Here is a 17,900-nt window from a genome sequence, read left to right as displayed (position 1 = left end):
AGATCATCCTAATAACTTTATCCCACTTTAAACACAGACAATTTTACAAAGGAGAGATCTCTGATTCAGAAGTACCTTGGCAATCAAAGCGAGCACCTCAGCAGAGTGAAGAATGAAGTAAAAAGTGATAAAAAGAAAATGATGACGTATTCACAAATGGATACCAAGACTAAAGGACATGTACCCCATTGATGTCCATCTTTCGGGACTAATCAAGCTCTCCTGGCTGCCTTCAGTTCAGGATGAGGCCCCAGAATGTGCAAATAGCAAACGAGAATCTATAGTACATAAACCTTAATAACTCCTCTCTTTCTGTCAGGCAAGGCAGAAAAACTGCCAAAATACCAAGCTGGATATCCCTTTTCAGAAAGAGGCTATGCAGATAACATCTTGATTGTCATAAAACCCAAAGATGTGCACATTTTCTAAGAGATTATTTTTGAATGGTACATTTCCAAATCTGATACATCCTAATGGGGTAGTTTAGGACAGGGGTCATATACCATTTTTAATGATTTTTATTAGGCATGGGATGACTTGCTGCCTGAAAAATTACTTCCAAGGGGCTTTGTGTTTCATTCTGCTAATTGATTGCCGAGATGTGAATTTCAATGAATGATACAAGTAAAGCATTTAAACTACTGAAGTGAAATGGCTCCTCTTGATACAAGAGGAAGTTTCTCCTGAAGGGTTTTAGAGGTGGGATTTTCCTTTTGGGTCTTTTTAATTTCTTTTTTAAATCAGCAGGTATATTTGTTGAAAATTTCCCTTATTAAATTCATTTATACAAAATCTTCTATCTAGAAATACAAAAGCACCGTATAGTATGTTATTAAAGAATTTATTCCCAGAACTCTCAGACTTTACATCCCCTGAGACTTCTTATTCTCTACTGACTAAAGGCATCCACCTAGAGAAAAAGAGTGAAATCATATTTAATAAAATTGAGCAGTAATTCTGTAGGCAAGAGCCTGAGGATGGCTGGATACAGTCTAATAATCAGAAAAGTACGGAGGTTGGGGTAGAGCTCTATCAGTCTTCAGAAAAGAGGTTTGCTGAATTGTGTCAAACAGGACACCCATTGTCTTTGCCTGATGTACAGCTTCACTTCCTGACCTCAGAGGATTTTGCAAAGGATGCAATTTTCATGAACAGGTGGGTTTTTTTAAAGAAGAGGGAACATGAATGACAGTTTCCTTTCCAGGAAAGTGAGAGGCTCACACACAGCAGGTCAGGCACACTGCCCATAACTGAACTGAGCCACCTAAATCCCTCCTAGAAGTATTTTTCACTTGTGCACACTGGTCAAAAAAGCTTCAGCGTTAGCTCTCAATTTCTTTCCAAGAGCAGTTTTACCCATGAACTCAATGGAAGCAGAGCTCTTAAAATTAGTAAAGCTTCATTAACAGTATCATCACTGGGGAGACTCTGAAACGCAGTTCCATGACTGCCATGCCAACCACTGCTTTTTCACACACACCACTGCATCCCCCTGCTGCCCAAGTAAGCTCTTCTTACCAGGTACCACTTGACAGTTGGTGTCACACTGGCAGGGTAAAACCCATCAATATCTGGACATGTGATCTTCTGATTGGCATGCTCCAAGTAGAACATCTCCTCAGTGGGTTTTATGGAATGGCTCACACAAGAGTGCTGGTCTTTTGGAACAACTTCCAAGGGAAAAGCAACTTTGCTGCAGTAGGTTGTGTTCCTAAGGGTGGATGAGAACAGGGCTGATTAGTTGAAACTTGTTTACTCCTACAGCAGTGGAGTGGAATGAAATAAAAATTACATCTGCAATAACAAGCATCACAGCGCTGATGAAGTATGTACAGCCTTAGTTGACTCATTTATAAATGGCAAAGAAAACCCCACCAGAGGTGGCCACACAAGCTCACAAAAGCCTATAAAGATGACTAACAAGCAAAATCCACTCTCCTGCTGCTAAAGCAGATCATAAGGTCAAAGACACAGACAAAAGACAACGTGAGGAAGACCAAAAAGAGCTCTTACACACAGCAGATGCTACGTTCATTTTGCACCACAGTTAGAGACACCCTTAATTTCCTAGAAGTCTGAATGTCATGAATCTTTGCCAAATTAGCATGCAGTCAAAACATTACCCCTGCATCTGAAGTTATTTTTACTCTAGACATGCAGATCACTTCTTAATGGTGAGTGCCTGTGGATTTTGCCATGGGCTCAGCAATAATATTTTCACGGACACTTGCAGCAAGGAGAGGCACACTCATTAGTGTCTGCAAGGCTCCAAGCATTATTGCCATGTAAATTGGCTCAGCACTGAGCAGTCCTATAATTGCAACATTCTTTTCCCATTAATGCTTTTGTAAATGGTAGTCTCCCCACAGAAAGCTCTGGTGCTAACAGCGTCCTTTCCCCACCTCCACAAAAGTCCTTTGATTGCACTGAAGATGTACAGAAACTGCACCACACAACCTACCTGAGCATGCAGGTGTAATTCCCAGTGTCATTGAGAAGAGCAGGCCAGAACCAAAGGGTGTCTTTATCCTTACTGATGTGATTGTCAGGCAGGCGATAATTAATGGGCTCCTCCAGATCCCGGTCCTGCGCGATCCTGTACCAGATCAGGGTTAAGCCAGCAGAATGGGCTGTGCTATAGTTGTACTTCAAGAAGGTCTCAAAAAGTGGGCATTTGATCTTGGCAGGTTCCCCATCGTAAATCTGGATCTGCTTCATGGTGTCCACACCCCAGTCATCGCAGCGCTCTGCAGCCAGGAAGAACAAGGTGCTTTAGGCTTGCAAGTCTGCAGGAGGAAAACAGTTCTGCCCATGCCCCCCACAGCCCTTGGTCCTGTCCCCATTAAAATCAGAGACAAAACTGTAGTGTTTTCAATGAAAGCAAACTGAGCTTTTATAAAACAGAGCAAGAACATTGTGTTCATTTCTAGAGAACCTGGAAACTTCTGTTTTCATTTGCACACCTCCTACGTTTATGCCAAGCTATTTATCTCTCATCAGGACAATAGACTAGGATATTCCTGCATAAAACTAGGCTTCCTACAGAGCTCCAAGAAAATATACCACAAAAGTCTTATGTGGGAAGATAAAATTTGGATGACAACAAAGCCAGAGGTGTGTGTGCATCCATACACAATGATAGGGAAGATGGAAACAGACATGCTGAAATAGGAGGAAAAAAAAAGAAAATAAATCAAACATCAACCCTCCCTTAGAGCTGTGGGTCACTTTCCCTGCCAGAAGAAGCTGAACTGTGGGTTCCAGAAGTGAGGACTGTCTTTCCTGTGATGGTTTAATGTGACACCTGGGCACACCAGGATAGCACAATGAGTACAAGTAGTAATAAGTGACACAGAAAGACTGTTGACAGTGAAGTTTAGAACTGGAGCCTAGGGGGCAGAGGGAACAGTATGGAGCAGGCAGCAGCAGGTTCTCTTGTATTCCCAGGCAGTGCCCAGGTGCAAAGCCCAAGCACAGTTCAACAACAGGCAGTGGCTCAGTGTGGCTCACAGCAGACTTGGACTGACATAGAAAACATACAGCATGAGAAAAACCTGTATAGAGCTTTCTTTCTTTAATTACTTTCTTTTAAAAAATATTCTTGCCATTAGCAAACAGTTTTGACACAAATAGCACAGTCCAAACCCACTACTCTTCCAAGGACTCTTCTCCACTCTGTTCCTTCAACCCATCAGGATGTCCAGGCAGGCAGGGACTCGGTGCAAGCAAAGCACAGTCCCAGGGTGTCAGCAAACCTGGGAGCAACCTGTGCTGTCAGAGCCAACTGAGACACACGGAGAAGCTGCTGTCACTGCACCTCCTGCCTCCCCACGCTGACAAGGCAGAGCACAGCATGGCACACTTCCTCTCTTAGAGCTGCTGGGAGGCATTTGCTAGGGCAGCCTGACGTCTGAGAACCCAAAATGAGTCAAACAGGAGAGGGCTGTGCTGCCTGCAGCAGTCCTTGGGAGCAGTGTCTCAGCACATCACACACAGGCTCACCGCAGACTACACTGCAAAGTCTCTCTCATTTGCAGATATTAGATGAACTCAGACTGAGAGGAGAAACAGAATACAATATGCTCTTTGAGCCCAATTCTTCTGAATTCTTCTGAACTGACTTCACAGGCCCAAAGCAGGATTTCTGGCATTTATTCTTCCCTAAATAGACAGTGGGATGTAGCTTGCCTCCAGATTCATACTTAATTAAAAAAAGCAGAGATAAACCTTTGAGAAGATAGGCCTGCAGCACTTAAAGGCAGTGATGCTAACTCCTGTGGCTCAGCAATGGTTAGTCATGGGCAGGAGGAATCTGGGCCAGTAAGAATAGAAATGTTTTCTGGCGGGTTTACACATAAATGTAAATGCAAGCTGCACTGCTCCTCCTGCAGTATGCCAAACACCCATATGACAGAGTGCTACTTCTGGAGGAAGAGAATGAATTGGGCTAGGAAAAGGCAGTGAAGCTACCCAGAACACTAGCATTTGTTCAGAGAAACCCCAACCCCAAATATCTGGAGAGTGCTCACCATCTAAAAACATACAGATCTTTCAGAAGTGCACAGCATCACACACTATGGCTGCTACCACAGGCAGTGCCGAGGCTGGAACCACTGCTGGAAGCCTCACACCCTGGGAAGGAGCATAATGACCCATCACCACCATGATCAGGGCAAACTGGAACCAGCAGACTGCTTTATGCTGGTGAGGCCATGAACGAGGCATGGTCAAGTGTCCTTAGAGTGGTAATGAGACAAATGAGCCTGCAGAGACTGCCTGCTAACTGCACCATAAAGCATGGGCTCTTACTCATGGAGACAGGGCAGTTTTTTTCTGTAAAGAAAGGCTTCCCCTCTGAAAGGAGCAGACCTGGCTCTGTAAATCAGGATGCCCAGGTTCTCTTCCCAGCATCTGACTTGTGTCTCCTCTTGGGCTGCATAAAGGCAAATCATCCTTATTACTTCAAATGGCAGGACTGGGGAGAGAAGAAACTATATAAAACATTACTGTACTGAAATTCTTGGAGTCAAGATCAATGAAATTTGCAATCGTGAGCAGCTCTTGCATTTTGCAACAGCCCATAAATCAGCACTGTAAAACTACTTACCCGTTCAACCTGAATGAATTATTGAAAATAAATACAACTATTTTCTCTTTTTTTCTTCCTACATTTCTCCAAAACAATGCCCAGGCCTTGCCTTCTTGGCTTGGGAAGAGGGGACTGTTATTGTTTTACTGTAAGAGCTGTAGCTGGAGATTTTGTCTCAGAGCTGGCCTGGCTTCAGGGACACTGTCACAGCAAACAGGTGCTGCTCAGGCTCCCCACGTGCCCTGCCCTGGGTGCTGCAGGCTCTGAGTGAGCCCCAGACACAGCACATAACCACATAACTGCTGGCAATGAACAGCTACACCCAGAGCTCAGGAGCTGCTGTGCAGTGGGAGATCCCAGGCTGTGCCTCCCTCCCAAGGCAAGGACTCCTCCTGGCTGCCAGGGCAAAGGCACCCAGCACGACTCCGAGGGCTCAGGAAGTACTGCCATGACCCCTCACTCAGAGCAGAGATGCAGGAACACCGCAGGCTGCAGCAAAATGTCCTTAACACATAAAACACTGAGGACAGAAGTTGCGGTGCTTTGCACAGCTTCCCTCTCCCTGTGCCATGCAGCAGTTGCACTGCTATTTCTACATTTTGGGGTGGTTTACTCCCAGGATAGCCAGGCTCTGCTTGATATAATGTGTGAGAACTGCAGGGCACCCCTCACACACACCTTTGTGAGCCTCCTCCTCCTCACCTCTGACAGTGCTCTTCTCCCTGTGACAACAGCAACCTTTGCTGTGGTGGCACTTCTGCAGCAGAGCCCAGCAGATGGGGCAACATGTCCACACACATCCATTAAGTAGAGGGGATACTCACATTACTATTGATGTAATTTTATTTGCATCCAACAGCTCCCCACAACATTTTGTGCTCTTTCCACTATTTTAAGGTCTACTGGATATTCAGAGCCTACTTGCTGCTAAGATCAGCATGCAGCTACTTGTGTGTCAGTCTAAATTGGAGATAGCCTGGCATGCAATAAAATGGCATGTCTGACCCTTCATCAGCATAAAGCAGTCCCACTAGGAAGAAAAAATATATACATACACACATTGCTAGATCCTGATTCCAGCAACAATGTGATTTGAGGGAGCACTGCAGAAAAAGGATGCAAGGATCCAGTTGTAATTGTGAGAAACAGCACTAACTTCCATGGTGCTGTGCTCACACTTGTTTTCACTGGCTAAGCCTCAGAAGTGAGTTTCTTCTCTCTTGAAATGTTTCCTGCAAAAAAACAGCTGCTGGAGTTAAGAGCAGCTCCTGATTAAATCAACTGGGATCAGCATTCATGCTGTGACTCCAGAGGCTCCCCAACAAATGGAAACTAGGGAGAAGATGGAGCTGTATCCAACTCCACATCTCTTCTATGCTACAGCAAATGGAGCACTACACATATACCTGAGAGACACAGTAAAATTCTCTAAAAATACACCATCCCACAAATGCACCTTCCTAGAAATGCCTCTGCAAAATGATTTTGAAAGCAGCCACCTTGTCCTCAGTACCAATGAAGAGCACTGCAGCTCCCTTGACCCCTCTTACGGCTGAATGCCCTGCAATTGCTCAGCAAGCCTGTGACCCACAACACCTACCTGGGACAGACAATGTGGGGAAAAGGCAAGAAATGGCCCTGTTTGCACAGCCTGCTTAGGAAAAGGGGAAGGAAACACCCATCTCCAGAACTGGAAGACAAAGTGCAGGCAGGGCAGCAGGGTGATAAGAATGCCCACCTTGATTTCATGTGCCTTGAGGGGGCCTGCCTTGCATGCAGACTGGGACCATGCAGTGGCAGCAGGACACAAAGCCATCAGTGCTGCCAGATTAATGATCCCTGTTCCTCACACCACTTCAGCTGCAGCAACAGGGGGGGCTGTGCTATCATAGGATGACTTGGTTGGAAGGAACATTAAAAATCACCCAGTTCCAACACCCTTGCTGTGGGTGCAGGAACATCTCCCTCTAGACCACATTTCTTAAAGACCCATTTAACCCGGCCTTGAACACTTCCAGGGATAGGTCATCCACAGCTTTTCTGGGTATCCTCTTCCAGGGCTTCACCACCCTCATAGCAAAGAACTTCTTCCTAATATTAAATTTAAACCTGCCCTCCTTAAGCTTAAGGCCATCCTCCCTTGTCCATCACTATATGCCCTTGTGAGAAGTTCTTCTGCAGCTTTCTGTAAGGTCTCCTCAGAGCCATTTCTCTTCCAGGCTGAGTAGCCCCAACTCTCTCAGCCTGTCTTCACAGGAGAGGTGCTCCAGCTCTCAGATCAACTTCATGCCCTCCTCTGGACTCACTCCGACTGATTCATGTCCTTTGTATGCTGGGGACCCCAGAGCTGAACACAGCACTGCAGTGGGGTCTCACCAAAACAGAGTAGAGGGGCAGAATCACCTCCCTTGACCTCCTGGCCACACTTCTTTTGTTGTGACCCACGACACAGTTGGGTTTTTGGGGCTGCCAAGTCATATCTCAACAGGTTCCTGCTCATCTGTCCCTGCTGCATTATCTCAAAGCAAAGCTGGTATGAGTCAGCCTCTACCCATGGGGCACAGCAAGGCCAGTCTGCTATGATGCACGAATCAGCATCAATAAGGCAGGAAAAGTTGATCACACAAAGCAATTAAACAAGAATTAATTGTTACTAGCTTAAAAAAAAATGTTCCTCACCACCATCTTTCAAGCTCAGTCAGTGAGAAGGAAGGAGAGGAAGCCAGGCTGAATGGAGAAGACATGCTGTGAGCACAGGAGGCACCAGCTGTGGCCAGTACCACGCGTGGGTGCATCTCCCATTCATGCCAGTGCCAGGAGCACCCACTCTCCACACTGAGTCTGCATTCTTCCTTTTCCACCCCGCACGAGACCAGCCCTGCCTGTTCCCTGGCTGTGTTCTCTGCTCAGTAGTATCCCATCTGACCATACAACAGGATGCAGAAGAAGAGAAGCATGGAAAAAAACAAATTAAAAGCTCTGCCCTCTGGTTTCTGCCTCTTCTCCTTAACTGGGAGAAGAGGCACAAACCAAAACACGCTGAGATGGGTGGGAATGACACAGAAGTTGGGTTAGGCCCAGCCAGGATCAGCTGGCTCTCACCGTTTGCTCTCACTACTTCTGCAGAAGTGATGGTGGCCACAGAACACCTGAAAACTGAATTGTAACTGAATGCTGCCTTGGAGGCTCAGCCTAGAAGCTGTGCCAATTCTGCAGAAATTTATAATCTCACTTCCAGTGGAAACGCATCCAAAGAGGCCTCTCATAACCCCACTGCCTTCCTCCCACAGCCTCTCCAGAAGAGCAAGGAGGTGGAAATGGTCCTGGCACAACCTTCCTACACAGCCCAACCCCATCCATGTAGTTCTGCTGTGATGGCATTGGTGACATGGTTTTACACTTCTCCCAGGTTTCATCATATTCATCCTGTGTTGCCACTGAGCTGTGATGCCACCACAGAAGCCTCTCATCTGGACGCTGCACACTGGGATGGAGTCTCTCTCTCCCCCCAAGTGCTTTTATCATTTGCATAGGTAGGACAGCTCAGAAAAGAAGAAGGAAAAGGACCTTCTCTTGCAGAAAGGCTCAGTTTTGAAAAGCACCTGTACATGGCAGTTGATTAACTTTAGACCCTGAATGTCTAATTTAAACAGGTGTGAAAACCTGCCTCTGCCAAAGTCATGGAAAACAAGCTGACTGCATAAACTTCTGTTGACTTCAGGGGAAGCAGCCAAAGCAGGACATCCAAAAAACTGATTCTGTAATGGAACCCAGAGCTTCTGACTCTGAATTGCCTTATCTCATCAAGCACAGCCTGTAACACTGGGTAGTCCTTATTTGTGTCTCTTAGAACTCCTCCACAGTGAGCCCTGTGACTTCACTCTCTATCTGTGCATAAAGCTGTTTACTGCATGTGGCAGAGTATTTTGGTTACCCCCAGCAACTGGGCCAAAAAAAAAAAAATATATTCAGATTTCTCTAGCAAGCTTGACATATTTTTCTGGAGGCTTTCTTTAAATTTGAGATCAAAACGATAAAGGTAGGGGCATGAACTACTTCCCTGAAGGATAAGAAGAGCAAACAGCTACTTGCCATCCCACTTCATTGAGAAAATTTATGCGTGAAGCAAAGCAGAGCAGCACAGGAAGAGGAGAGGTACAGGAAATGGAACACCCCATTGCAAAATCATCTGTAGGAAAGGCAGCATGAAAAGGGGTCAGCATCTGATCAGCATCACTGCTGAGCTGTGCTTAAGCTGGCAGGGGCTCTTGCGTGCCTGGGACACCACACTGGCACTTGACAAGGTCCAGGCTAAACTGTCTCTGCCAACAGGCTTGCTTGGCTAAACCCATGCAGCCCAGTCACTGCACTTAGCCAGGTGCTCAAAATACAGTCAGCAATTCTTCCCTGTCCATCCCACAGGGATGCATTACAAAGATGCTGCAGTAGGTGTCCTCAGACAAGGATGGGAAGCAAACAAAGGCAGCAGGCAGTAAAAGGGTCCAAGGGTCCAGCAGAGTCACCTGGGTGCCACAAAACATCTGACAGTGAGAGCACAGCCCTGCAGCTGTAGCAGGGGGACATGACAGCTCCCTGGTGCCCTATTTGACACACACACAGGAGCAAAGGTGACTGTTCAATACCGTATCAGCAACACACCCAGAAAGGGCTGCTTTCCTCCAGACACTCCTGCACTTCAGTGCAGACAGGTGACACCATGATGCCTGCACAGAGCTCACCCTCACAACCCATTTCCTCAGCTGACAAGAAGCAGACGTGAGGCTTTATCTCCCCAGTGGGCACAGCTCTGGCTGGTGTGGAGGGAGGCTAGCAGCTGTGGGGACACATCTGCACGCAGGTCAGCTCTGCTCCATGGGTTTTATCTCCATCCACTCCAGGCCTGTGCAGCTTTCAACACCCTCAGTGTCAATGACTTCATGCCCCCAAGTGCCATAAACTTCCACAACCACAGTAGCTCACAGATGGGTACGGATGGTTATAAAATCACGTCCTAAATTAGGACAGCAAGAAGCTGAGATTGGAAGAGTAGGAGGAAGTCAGGAAATCCCAGGAGATGATGGTGGGGGAGGGATTTAGTCTCTTTAGAAAACAATAATGCAGTTTAATCTGTTTTTCTTTTGACTTTACACACTAAAATAAGCTTCTCAGCTTCTGGGGCTGTCACAAATCATAAGGAAAATAAGGTGACTGGAAACCCATCAGCAGAGTAAGAGCCATACAGTAATAATCCTGAGGAGCTGCACAGGGCTTTCCATCTTCAAAGTCTTTTACAGACAGTAATTTATTAATCTGCAAATTTCCCCTGGCCAAAAGTAACTGTTCTGCCTTTCTGCTAAGCATGAGATCCACAGTACAGTTCAGCACTGGGGAGAGACAGCGCAGGCAGTGGCTCTGACCTCTGGAGCCAGACCTCTGTTTCTTTCTCACTGCAGCCAGAACTCCACTGCTCCAGCCACCACCTGAACCCAGAAACATTGATGATATCTAGCACTTTGGAACCAGCTTCAGAGCAGACAAAACCAAAGTAGCTGAAAGCCTCTGATATAGGGGAGTGTAAATAGACATGTTCACAATCCAGCAAATAACAGCAAAGCCTGAAATAAAGCTCCCAGGAGAGAAACTCCTGGCTGCCTTCCAGCCACTACCTGCCATGCTGGGGTATCATTCTGGCCCAGTCCTGGGCTCATCCTACCACACAGGCTGCCTGATAGCCCCCAAGGGAGCTACAGAGGCATTTCCCATACACACATGATGATTCCCCCACCAAAGGGCTATTTATGCACAGCAGGTACCTGCTCACACTACATGGGTCCATTAGATAATCAGCAGGAGGCTGCTCCTCCTCTCCTGGCAGCAATATTCTTCTGCTTTTGCAATTCCCTAAGACAGTACTCCCAACCATGGTCATCTCCTCAGCCCTCACGCTACAAAAGCTCTTGGAGGGTGAGAGAGCAGCCTGGTTAACAGAGAGGAAAAAATGGAAGAAGAAGCACAATTACAGCCACATCTTCTTTATAAGCAGGTATCTAACATTGGCCAGATTTGTTCAGAAACTGGAAGATAACATTATTCTGTATTCATAGTGGCTGTTATGTTCTTTGTCCATCTGGTTTTTCATCTCTTTTGAGCCAGTGTATATTTATATATTTATATGACTTCAGTAGTGCCAAAGAAACTATTGTACAACCAGACGCGGGTCCATCAACTTTTGTTATCCTTCCCTGGCTATCAGAACGTCTGGGTTCATTAAGCATCCTGCAACATGAGTTCCATCTGAAGGATGGCTTAGCTAGGCAAGGAAAGCAGAAGACATCAAGTACCACTTAAACACTGACCCAAAGGTCATGAGTGATGCACTCGTGCACTCCATGCACTGCAGGTCACGGATATTCTCAAGACCCAGAAAAGATTTGCCCACGCGTTCAGCGTGAGCCAACAGAAGACTCAGGCACCAATTCAGTCTCAGGCTCTACATCTCTTACTCTACACTACTCAGATATTTCTTCCCTCGTTCAGCTTGCACCTCCCTTTCAGCAACTGATTTTGTTTCAGCACCAGCCTCCATACGCAGCAGAAACAGCAGAGCCCAGAGAACAGATGTTTAGAGCCACAGTGCTGCAGGCAAAATCTGGGGGGGAAATAAAGTTTGTGGGTTTGTCTCTCCAATAGGAAGCAGGGTGAAACATGATGCTAAAGCTTTCTGACACACTGCCAGAGAGACTGACAGCCATAGTGGCTTAACTGGATGGAAAGGCCACTTGCAGCCAGAGCAATGCTGGCATTTTAGAGCTGAAATTTAGCAAGTGTTGGTTCCTCACCCCCTCTGTAAGCTCACAGAACCTGGGACTCAGCAGAGCTGGTAGCCCCGGCTTAGGCAGTCCCTGGTCATTATTGCTGACCAGATTGCTCCACTGGGAAGGATGGCAGAGGCAGGAAAAGTGGGAGCAAACCACAAGATGACTCCTGGCCCTGCCTCCAGCCTTCCTCAGTCCATCCTGGGCTGGAGAGAGAGCTGGTCCCAACAATACAGCATTACATGACTTAATAGTCAAAGCACAGAAAAAAACTCAGCTGAAATGACAAATCCCTACCAAGTCACATACGTTAAATATCCCAGGAACCAGGTTCCCCAGTGAGAGCTACCCATCTCCATGGCCCTGCTTGATGTTAGGTGACCACCAGGGCAGCTGCAGTACACAGCCCTTCTGCATCCACTCCAGATAAGCTCAGCTCTGCTCCCCCCACCTACATCCCTGCTCCAAGAAGGAAAAGCAAGCCCAAATGCTGTAACATTTCCAGAACAAGGCCACTCTATCATACTGCTATGTATTTATGACTTTGCAAGGGTGAAACGAGCTCCAGTCTCCTTTTGGTGCCAGTCCCAGGAAACCCTGCAGAGAAACAGAGGGCTGCACAGACGGCTGCCCCTCCATCCAAGCACAGACAGCCATCCAAGCCCATCATGAATAACAAAGGACATTCTGACAGCCCAAACCGGTTTATGAAGTCCATGGCACAAAAAGGAAGCTTTGAACTGAAGAGCACATCTGACACCCACAGACCTGCAGGAAATTAAATGTATACACTGCAGTGGATTTGCAGGAGAAGTGTATTTTAACTGATCACGTGTCTCATGTATTGAGACTTGACTTACATTCTTGCAGCACTCTACAAGGGTCCTGGCCACCCTGTACAGCAAATCTCTGCTAAAGGAGACATGTTTACAAAGTACTAAATGCCCTGCAGAAATGCATGGAGGGTTCTGGTTCTGCCAGATCAATTGGCACGAGCCTGTGTGACTAAAATGCCAGGGTGCTCATTTCTGAAATCAGCTTCTTCCCAGCCAACTGTGTTAGCTTTTAGAGCTGCTCTAACATTTCCTGGGCAATCCTGATTCAATTGCACCTACCTCTCATTTCTGCAAAATCCCAAGATGACTGCACGTGGGGTGTTGTAATGCTGCCTCAGCAGGAGGAGGATGTTGCGTTGGTGGAGAGCAGAACAGCTCGTCCAGAAGCACAAGCAAAGCAGGGATTTTCCCAGCAAGCAGCTGAGATCCATGCTACTGGTTCCCTCCTTCCCCACACACTCCCACTGCCTAGGGCTTAGTGGAGGAGACCTAGGCCGTGTATTCTTTATCCTTTGCTGTTTCCCCTTTGCTCACCACTTCCACCCAGCCCTTGTCAGCCAGGATGGGACATCCCCCACTAAAGATCACAGCCTACTGTGAGTGCCTGCAGCCCTTGGGCAGCCCAAGGGAAAAAACCTCCCAGGCTTCAGCCTGTGCAATGAACGCTGCACTGAGATGAACCTTGCTGAAGTGCACGTTGTGAATCTGGCCCACAGTAATTCAGTGTGGTCCAAGAGAGAATGACAGAAGAGCTGTTCATCTGCTCGGGGTATATTGTATCTGCTTGCTTGCCAGCACTGCAGAGGGACAAGAGTTCATGAGGGCGACTCGTCAAACCCCTGTACAGCCCTTATTTCTGAACATTTCCCCCCATAAAACCAGCTCCTGTTCTTTCCTCCCTCCCCCTTTCCACTTGCCTCCTGCAAATCATGCTGTCTCCTTCCACCCCCAAATAGGAAGTCCGGAGCCGAGACATGCACAATCTGCCTCTTCACAAGAGCTGGGCTGAACGAGTGCCAGAGGAGCTGCGAGCATGACAACATATTTCCTGTCAGGAAAGTGACTCAGTGAGACGGGTATCAGAGCTTCTCTTACTCTAGAAGTTCCCCTCTCCCCTTGCATTGCTAAGGCATGAGTCAGAATTGGAGAGCTGAATCTCAGTTCCCTCCAGATCCAAGCAGGGATAGCAGAGTTCAGGTTCAAGCCTGGGTCCTTCCTGCAGCTCAGTGACAAGGCAGCTCCATGGGCCAGCCCTGGATTCACCCCTCACAGAAGGGCAATAATGATACTAATGACAAATTATAATAATGACTAATGATAATAATGACAAAGGGGACAGCTGGAGTTTGCAAAGCACACCTAGGTCGAGGTGCTGCTTCTATTTGCTCATGCACCTCTTCACACCACACTGGTCGTCTCTACACAGAGCACTGTACAACAGCCCACCAGAACCAACACTGTCTTCATGCATTTACTAAAGTATTTTATACACAACTATTTAATCCAGAAATACTGCAAAGGCTCCAAACTCACTGCAGACAGTTTTCTCCTCTGCAGAGTAAGAGAGCAGGTCCATCACATGCTATGTCCTTACCTGAGGCTCTGCCAAGGGTGACCATGGACAGCCAGAGTGAAACCAGCAGGACACGGACCATCTTCATCCTGGGAGACAAAGCACACAGACCTGGTTACTTGACACTATTTTACCACTGCAGGCCATTTTTTAACTCTATGTGTTTATTCCTCCGTTCACCCAGTGGTCCTTTAATTCTGGCACATCCCTGTTTTGTTTCATTAAGATTCCTTAAGGACAGCACCTGCACGGCAGCATCACTCCGCCTGCGGGCAGCTTGCCAAGCCTGGGAGGTGATGGCTCTGAAAAGGACAGCCCAGCTCATTGACTTAAGTCACCAGAATGGTCTACATTAGGGAGCACAAGGAGTCAAATGGATGTTTGCAGGCTACAAACATCCCAAGCTCTGACTCCCAAAAGAAGGTCCTTTGCCAAGACCTCCTTCTGGTCATCTCCAAGAACAAGTGCAGAGAGCGCTCACAGTGGCTGTGGCACATCTGTACTGAGCGTGTGTCCCACGCTCTGACAGGACAGCCACACCAGAGCAGTCCCAACTGGCAGCAGTCCCAAGGGGTGCTGCCAGTGACCTGCAAAGGGGCCAGCTGCCAGATCCTGCTTCCACCTGCTCCTGCAGGCAGTGGAGGCAAGACATCAGCTCCTCCTAGTCAAACCCTCCTTGGAAATCACAGGAGTAAACAAACGCCAGGTTTGTACACTTTTCAGAAAGGATCTAAACAAAGGCTTATACTTTGTAAGCAGAAGTGATAAGCAAAAAACAATCCCAAACTTCTCCATTTCCACTACAGAACACAATTTCGTGTAATTTGAGATAAATGTACACTGCCAGAGTTTCACTGGCTGCCCACTCCAGTATCTGGCATTCGGCTCTCAGAGCTGCTCACTCACTGGAATTAAATATCCCTCTGTTTCTAGGTTTTTCAGGATGCAATTTATAAGCTGGTAGTCATGAAAACTGACATCTACTAGATGCTCTCATTAAAGGGGTTAAGGTCACATTTGATATTCCTGTGTGCTGTCAGATCACAAAGGGAGAAGAGATGGTTAAAAGGCTGAACTTCATCAAAGCATCTCAGCTCTGCCAGGCAGATGCAGTAATGAGCATGGTGATACTGTCAGGAATGTGCTCATGAGATGACAGAGAAACCTGCTCCATCAGGGTGTGTTAAAAGTGTGGGGGGAGAAGCCACAGAGCTCCCTTAAACATATCCCTCAAAAACCTGTCCAGAAAATATGCAGTACACAGAAGGGCTTTGAGCATAAGCAGAGAACACCTATGATTGCACAGATTGCAGAGATTAACAAGAATGCGACACGTGAACTGCACTACTCAAAACCCAGCAGCGGATATTGAATCCTTCCTTTTCAGGGCTTACATCTGAAAAGCCTTTGTGCGATGCCTTCCCTCTGCTGGGCTCATCTCAAAGAGACAAAGGAAATCTGAAGCATGCCTGTTCTTCCCTGCACAGACCATGGAAAGGGCTGCACACTGCCTCTGAAGCCATCAGGCTTTCAAAAATGGTCAAGAAGCAAGGAAAAAATGAGGTTTTTTTTTTCCCTGGGGTCCAGCTGAGAGGGCTGATCATCCTCTACCACCTTCCTCCAAATTGAAATGCCAGCTGCTTATCAAATCCCTCTCTATTGCCACCTACAACCAGCTTCCAACGTTACTTAAGACTCCATAGGGAAGAAACAATATTAAGTACTCCCACCCCTTGGAAATGCTGAAGAAAGATAAAACATTTTTATGCCACCAGATAAATGGACAGAGAGATCCAACGTGCTGCACTTCTGGTAGAAATGAAGGAACTTTTGGTAATTGAGATGCTTGAAGAGAGGAGGTGTAAAGAGTGGCAGGGAATCATTCCCATAATCAAGATCCCTCATGGTTCCCTCTCCATTTGTCATTAGCTAAATGCACAGCGTGTCCTAACTCACCCTTATTTTCAAGCGACTCTCTCCTGCATTTTGCACAAATCAGACTGAATTCAGCCCTGAGCAAGCAGGAACAACTACGGACTTTGGATGAGTTTCCCTTGCATTGAGCAAGGCCATTTGCGTGGCCTGAGGCCAAAATAAACTACTACATTTGACTCGGTGGTACACGAACTCTGCAGTGAGCTAATATTTACATCCATTAGCTGTGCTCACAGGAACACGCTCCTTTCAACTGTCTCACAGAGCCACCAGGTCTCCATTCCCATGAGCAAGGTATCCAAGATTCCCATGCTCTGTCTACTAGTAGGAAACTCCTTTTTTTCTTGCTCTGCCCAGCCATAAAATCAGAAGCCTTACACACAGAGTGATTTACTTCTGGTTCATTCCAGGCTTTCCAGAGATCTTATCAGTTGAGACAGACACAGAGCCTGTCAGATTACAGCAATTTCTCCATTACAGAGAAGGGACACAGCTGACCACAGCCCTGGCTGCCCCCACTCCACACAAAATGCAAAGGACCATGGAAGGGACATGCACAGAGTCAAGGGCTGGTCAAGGGGAGGCATCACACCTTCCTGGACGCCCTGACCATGCCAGGGTTTGCCAGCCCAGCTCCATTCCTGTGGGACACGATGACTCAAAAATACTCCAAAACCCCAGCAGCCCCAAACCTGTGACACCCCCCCAGATAAAAAGCTCTGCCCACAGCAGTCCTGTGGTGACACAGGAGAAGAGCATAGCATCCCTTAGAGAGGGGTGGGTTTTGCAATGCCCTAAAGAACCTGACACCACAGGGCTACAACCCACCCTGGTCTTGCCAGGAACAGAAGAGTTTTCTCAACCTTTCCCAGCTTCTGTGTTTTGTGACAGGACAGAGCACGTTGCCATTTTTCCTGCCTGTGACGCAATTCCAGTGGTGTCTGATGAACTTCTTGTGCAATTCTGTAGAACTGCACCAAACACCAGCTTCTGTGGCTGCAACCAAAACAGCCAGAGGCCAGGGAGTGCAAACCCAGGCTGCAGCAGAAGGCTTCTCCCAACTGCATCCACCCAGTGCAAATAAAAACAAAATGAGAATAAAATCAGTGAGCGGGAGAGCTCGCCAGCTCAGAAATCACACTGCAGCTAGAAAGCAGGCAATCAGAGCAGCCAGAAGGCAGCTGGAGAGCTCTGATACTTCCTCAGCACTCCAGGAACTTCTCACGAGACCAATATACTCTGAGGTGCTCTTAATGTCTCCATAAATTAACATTTTAATAATAATTCATAGAGCAGTTAGGGAAAATGATCCATCACAGCCCTTGCTAGAATTTTTTTTAAGGAACTTAACTTGAAATGTTCATTTTGTTTCAAATCAGAAATTGTTCCCTTTTCCTTCCGGAGCACTTTTTTCTTCAAACTTTCACCTTCTGTCTACTGAGGAGCAAAGAAAAGTGGGGTGGGGGGAAGTACAATCATGGAAGTGTCTCATGCTCTTAACATCAAAGGGGGTGGAAAATCTCATTTTTTTCATTTCATACTGGTCACACGTGGCATTTCTGTCAGAAAAAAACATGAGTATTTTTAGATAAAACACCCTTTAATAAAACACCCTTGCCAAAGAGACCTCAGCAAGGCATCATTCCCTCCTG

General features: G+C 46.9%; 1 protein-coding gene across 8 annotated transcripts in view; it reads right to left on the bottom strand.

The window, feature by feature from the left end:
- The window catches only part of IL1RAP (interleukin 1 receptor accessory protein), a 49,559-nt gene that overhangs the window by 18,215 nt on the left and 13,444 nt on the right, over positions 1–17,900 (bottom strand). For 5 of the 8 annotated variants that reach the window (XM_064385658.1, XM_064385651.1, XM_064385652.1 and 2 more), the window contains 3 exons: positions 14,335–14,402; positions 2,462–2,747; positions 1,519–1,711 (listed from right to left, as the gene is read on the bottom strand). In XM_064385658.1, the coding sequence (XP_064241728.1) occupies positions 1,519–1,711; positions 2,462–2,747; positions 14,335–14,401 (546 nt within the window). In that variant the 5' untranslated portion in view covers position 14,402. Of the gene's footprint in view, positions 1–1,518; positions 1,712–2,461; positions 2,748–13,657; positions 13,789–14,334; positions 14,403–17,900 lie in introns of those variants that run through there. The other 3 variants (XM_064385656.1, XM_064385655.1, XM_064385657.1) reach the window with 2 other exon arrangements.

Source organism: Passer domesticus, chromosome 11, assembly GCF_036417665.1.
Source record: "Passer domesticus isolate bPasDom1 chromosome 11, bPasDom1.hap1, whole genome shotgun sequence".
Classification (NCBI taxonomy): Eukaryota; Metazoa; Chordata; class Aves; order Passeriformes; family Passeridae; genus Passer; species Passer domesticus.
Note: the sequence above shows the minus strand (reverse complement) of the source record. Positions and strands in the feature narration are given on the sequence as shown.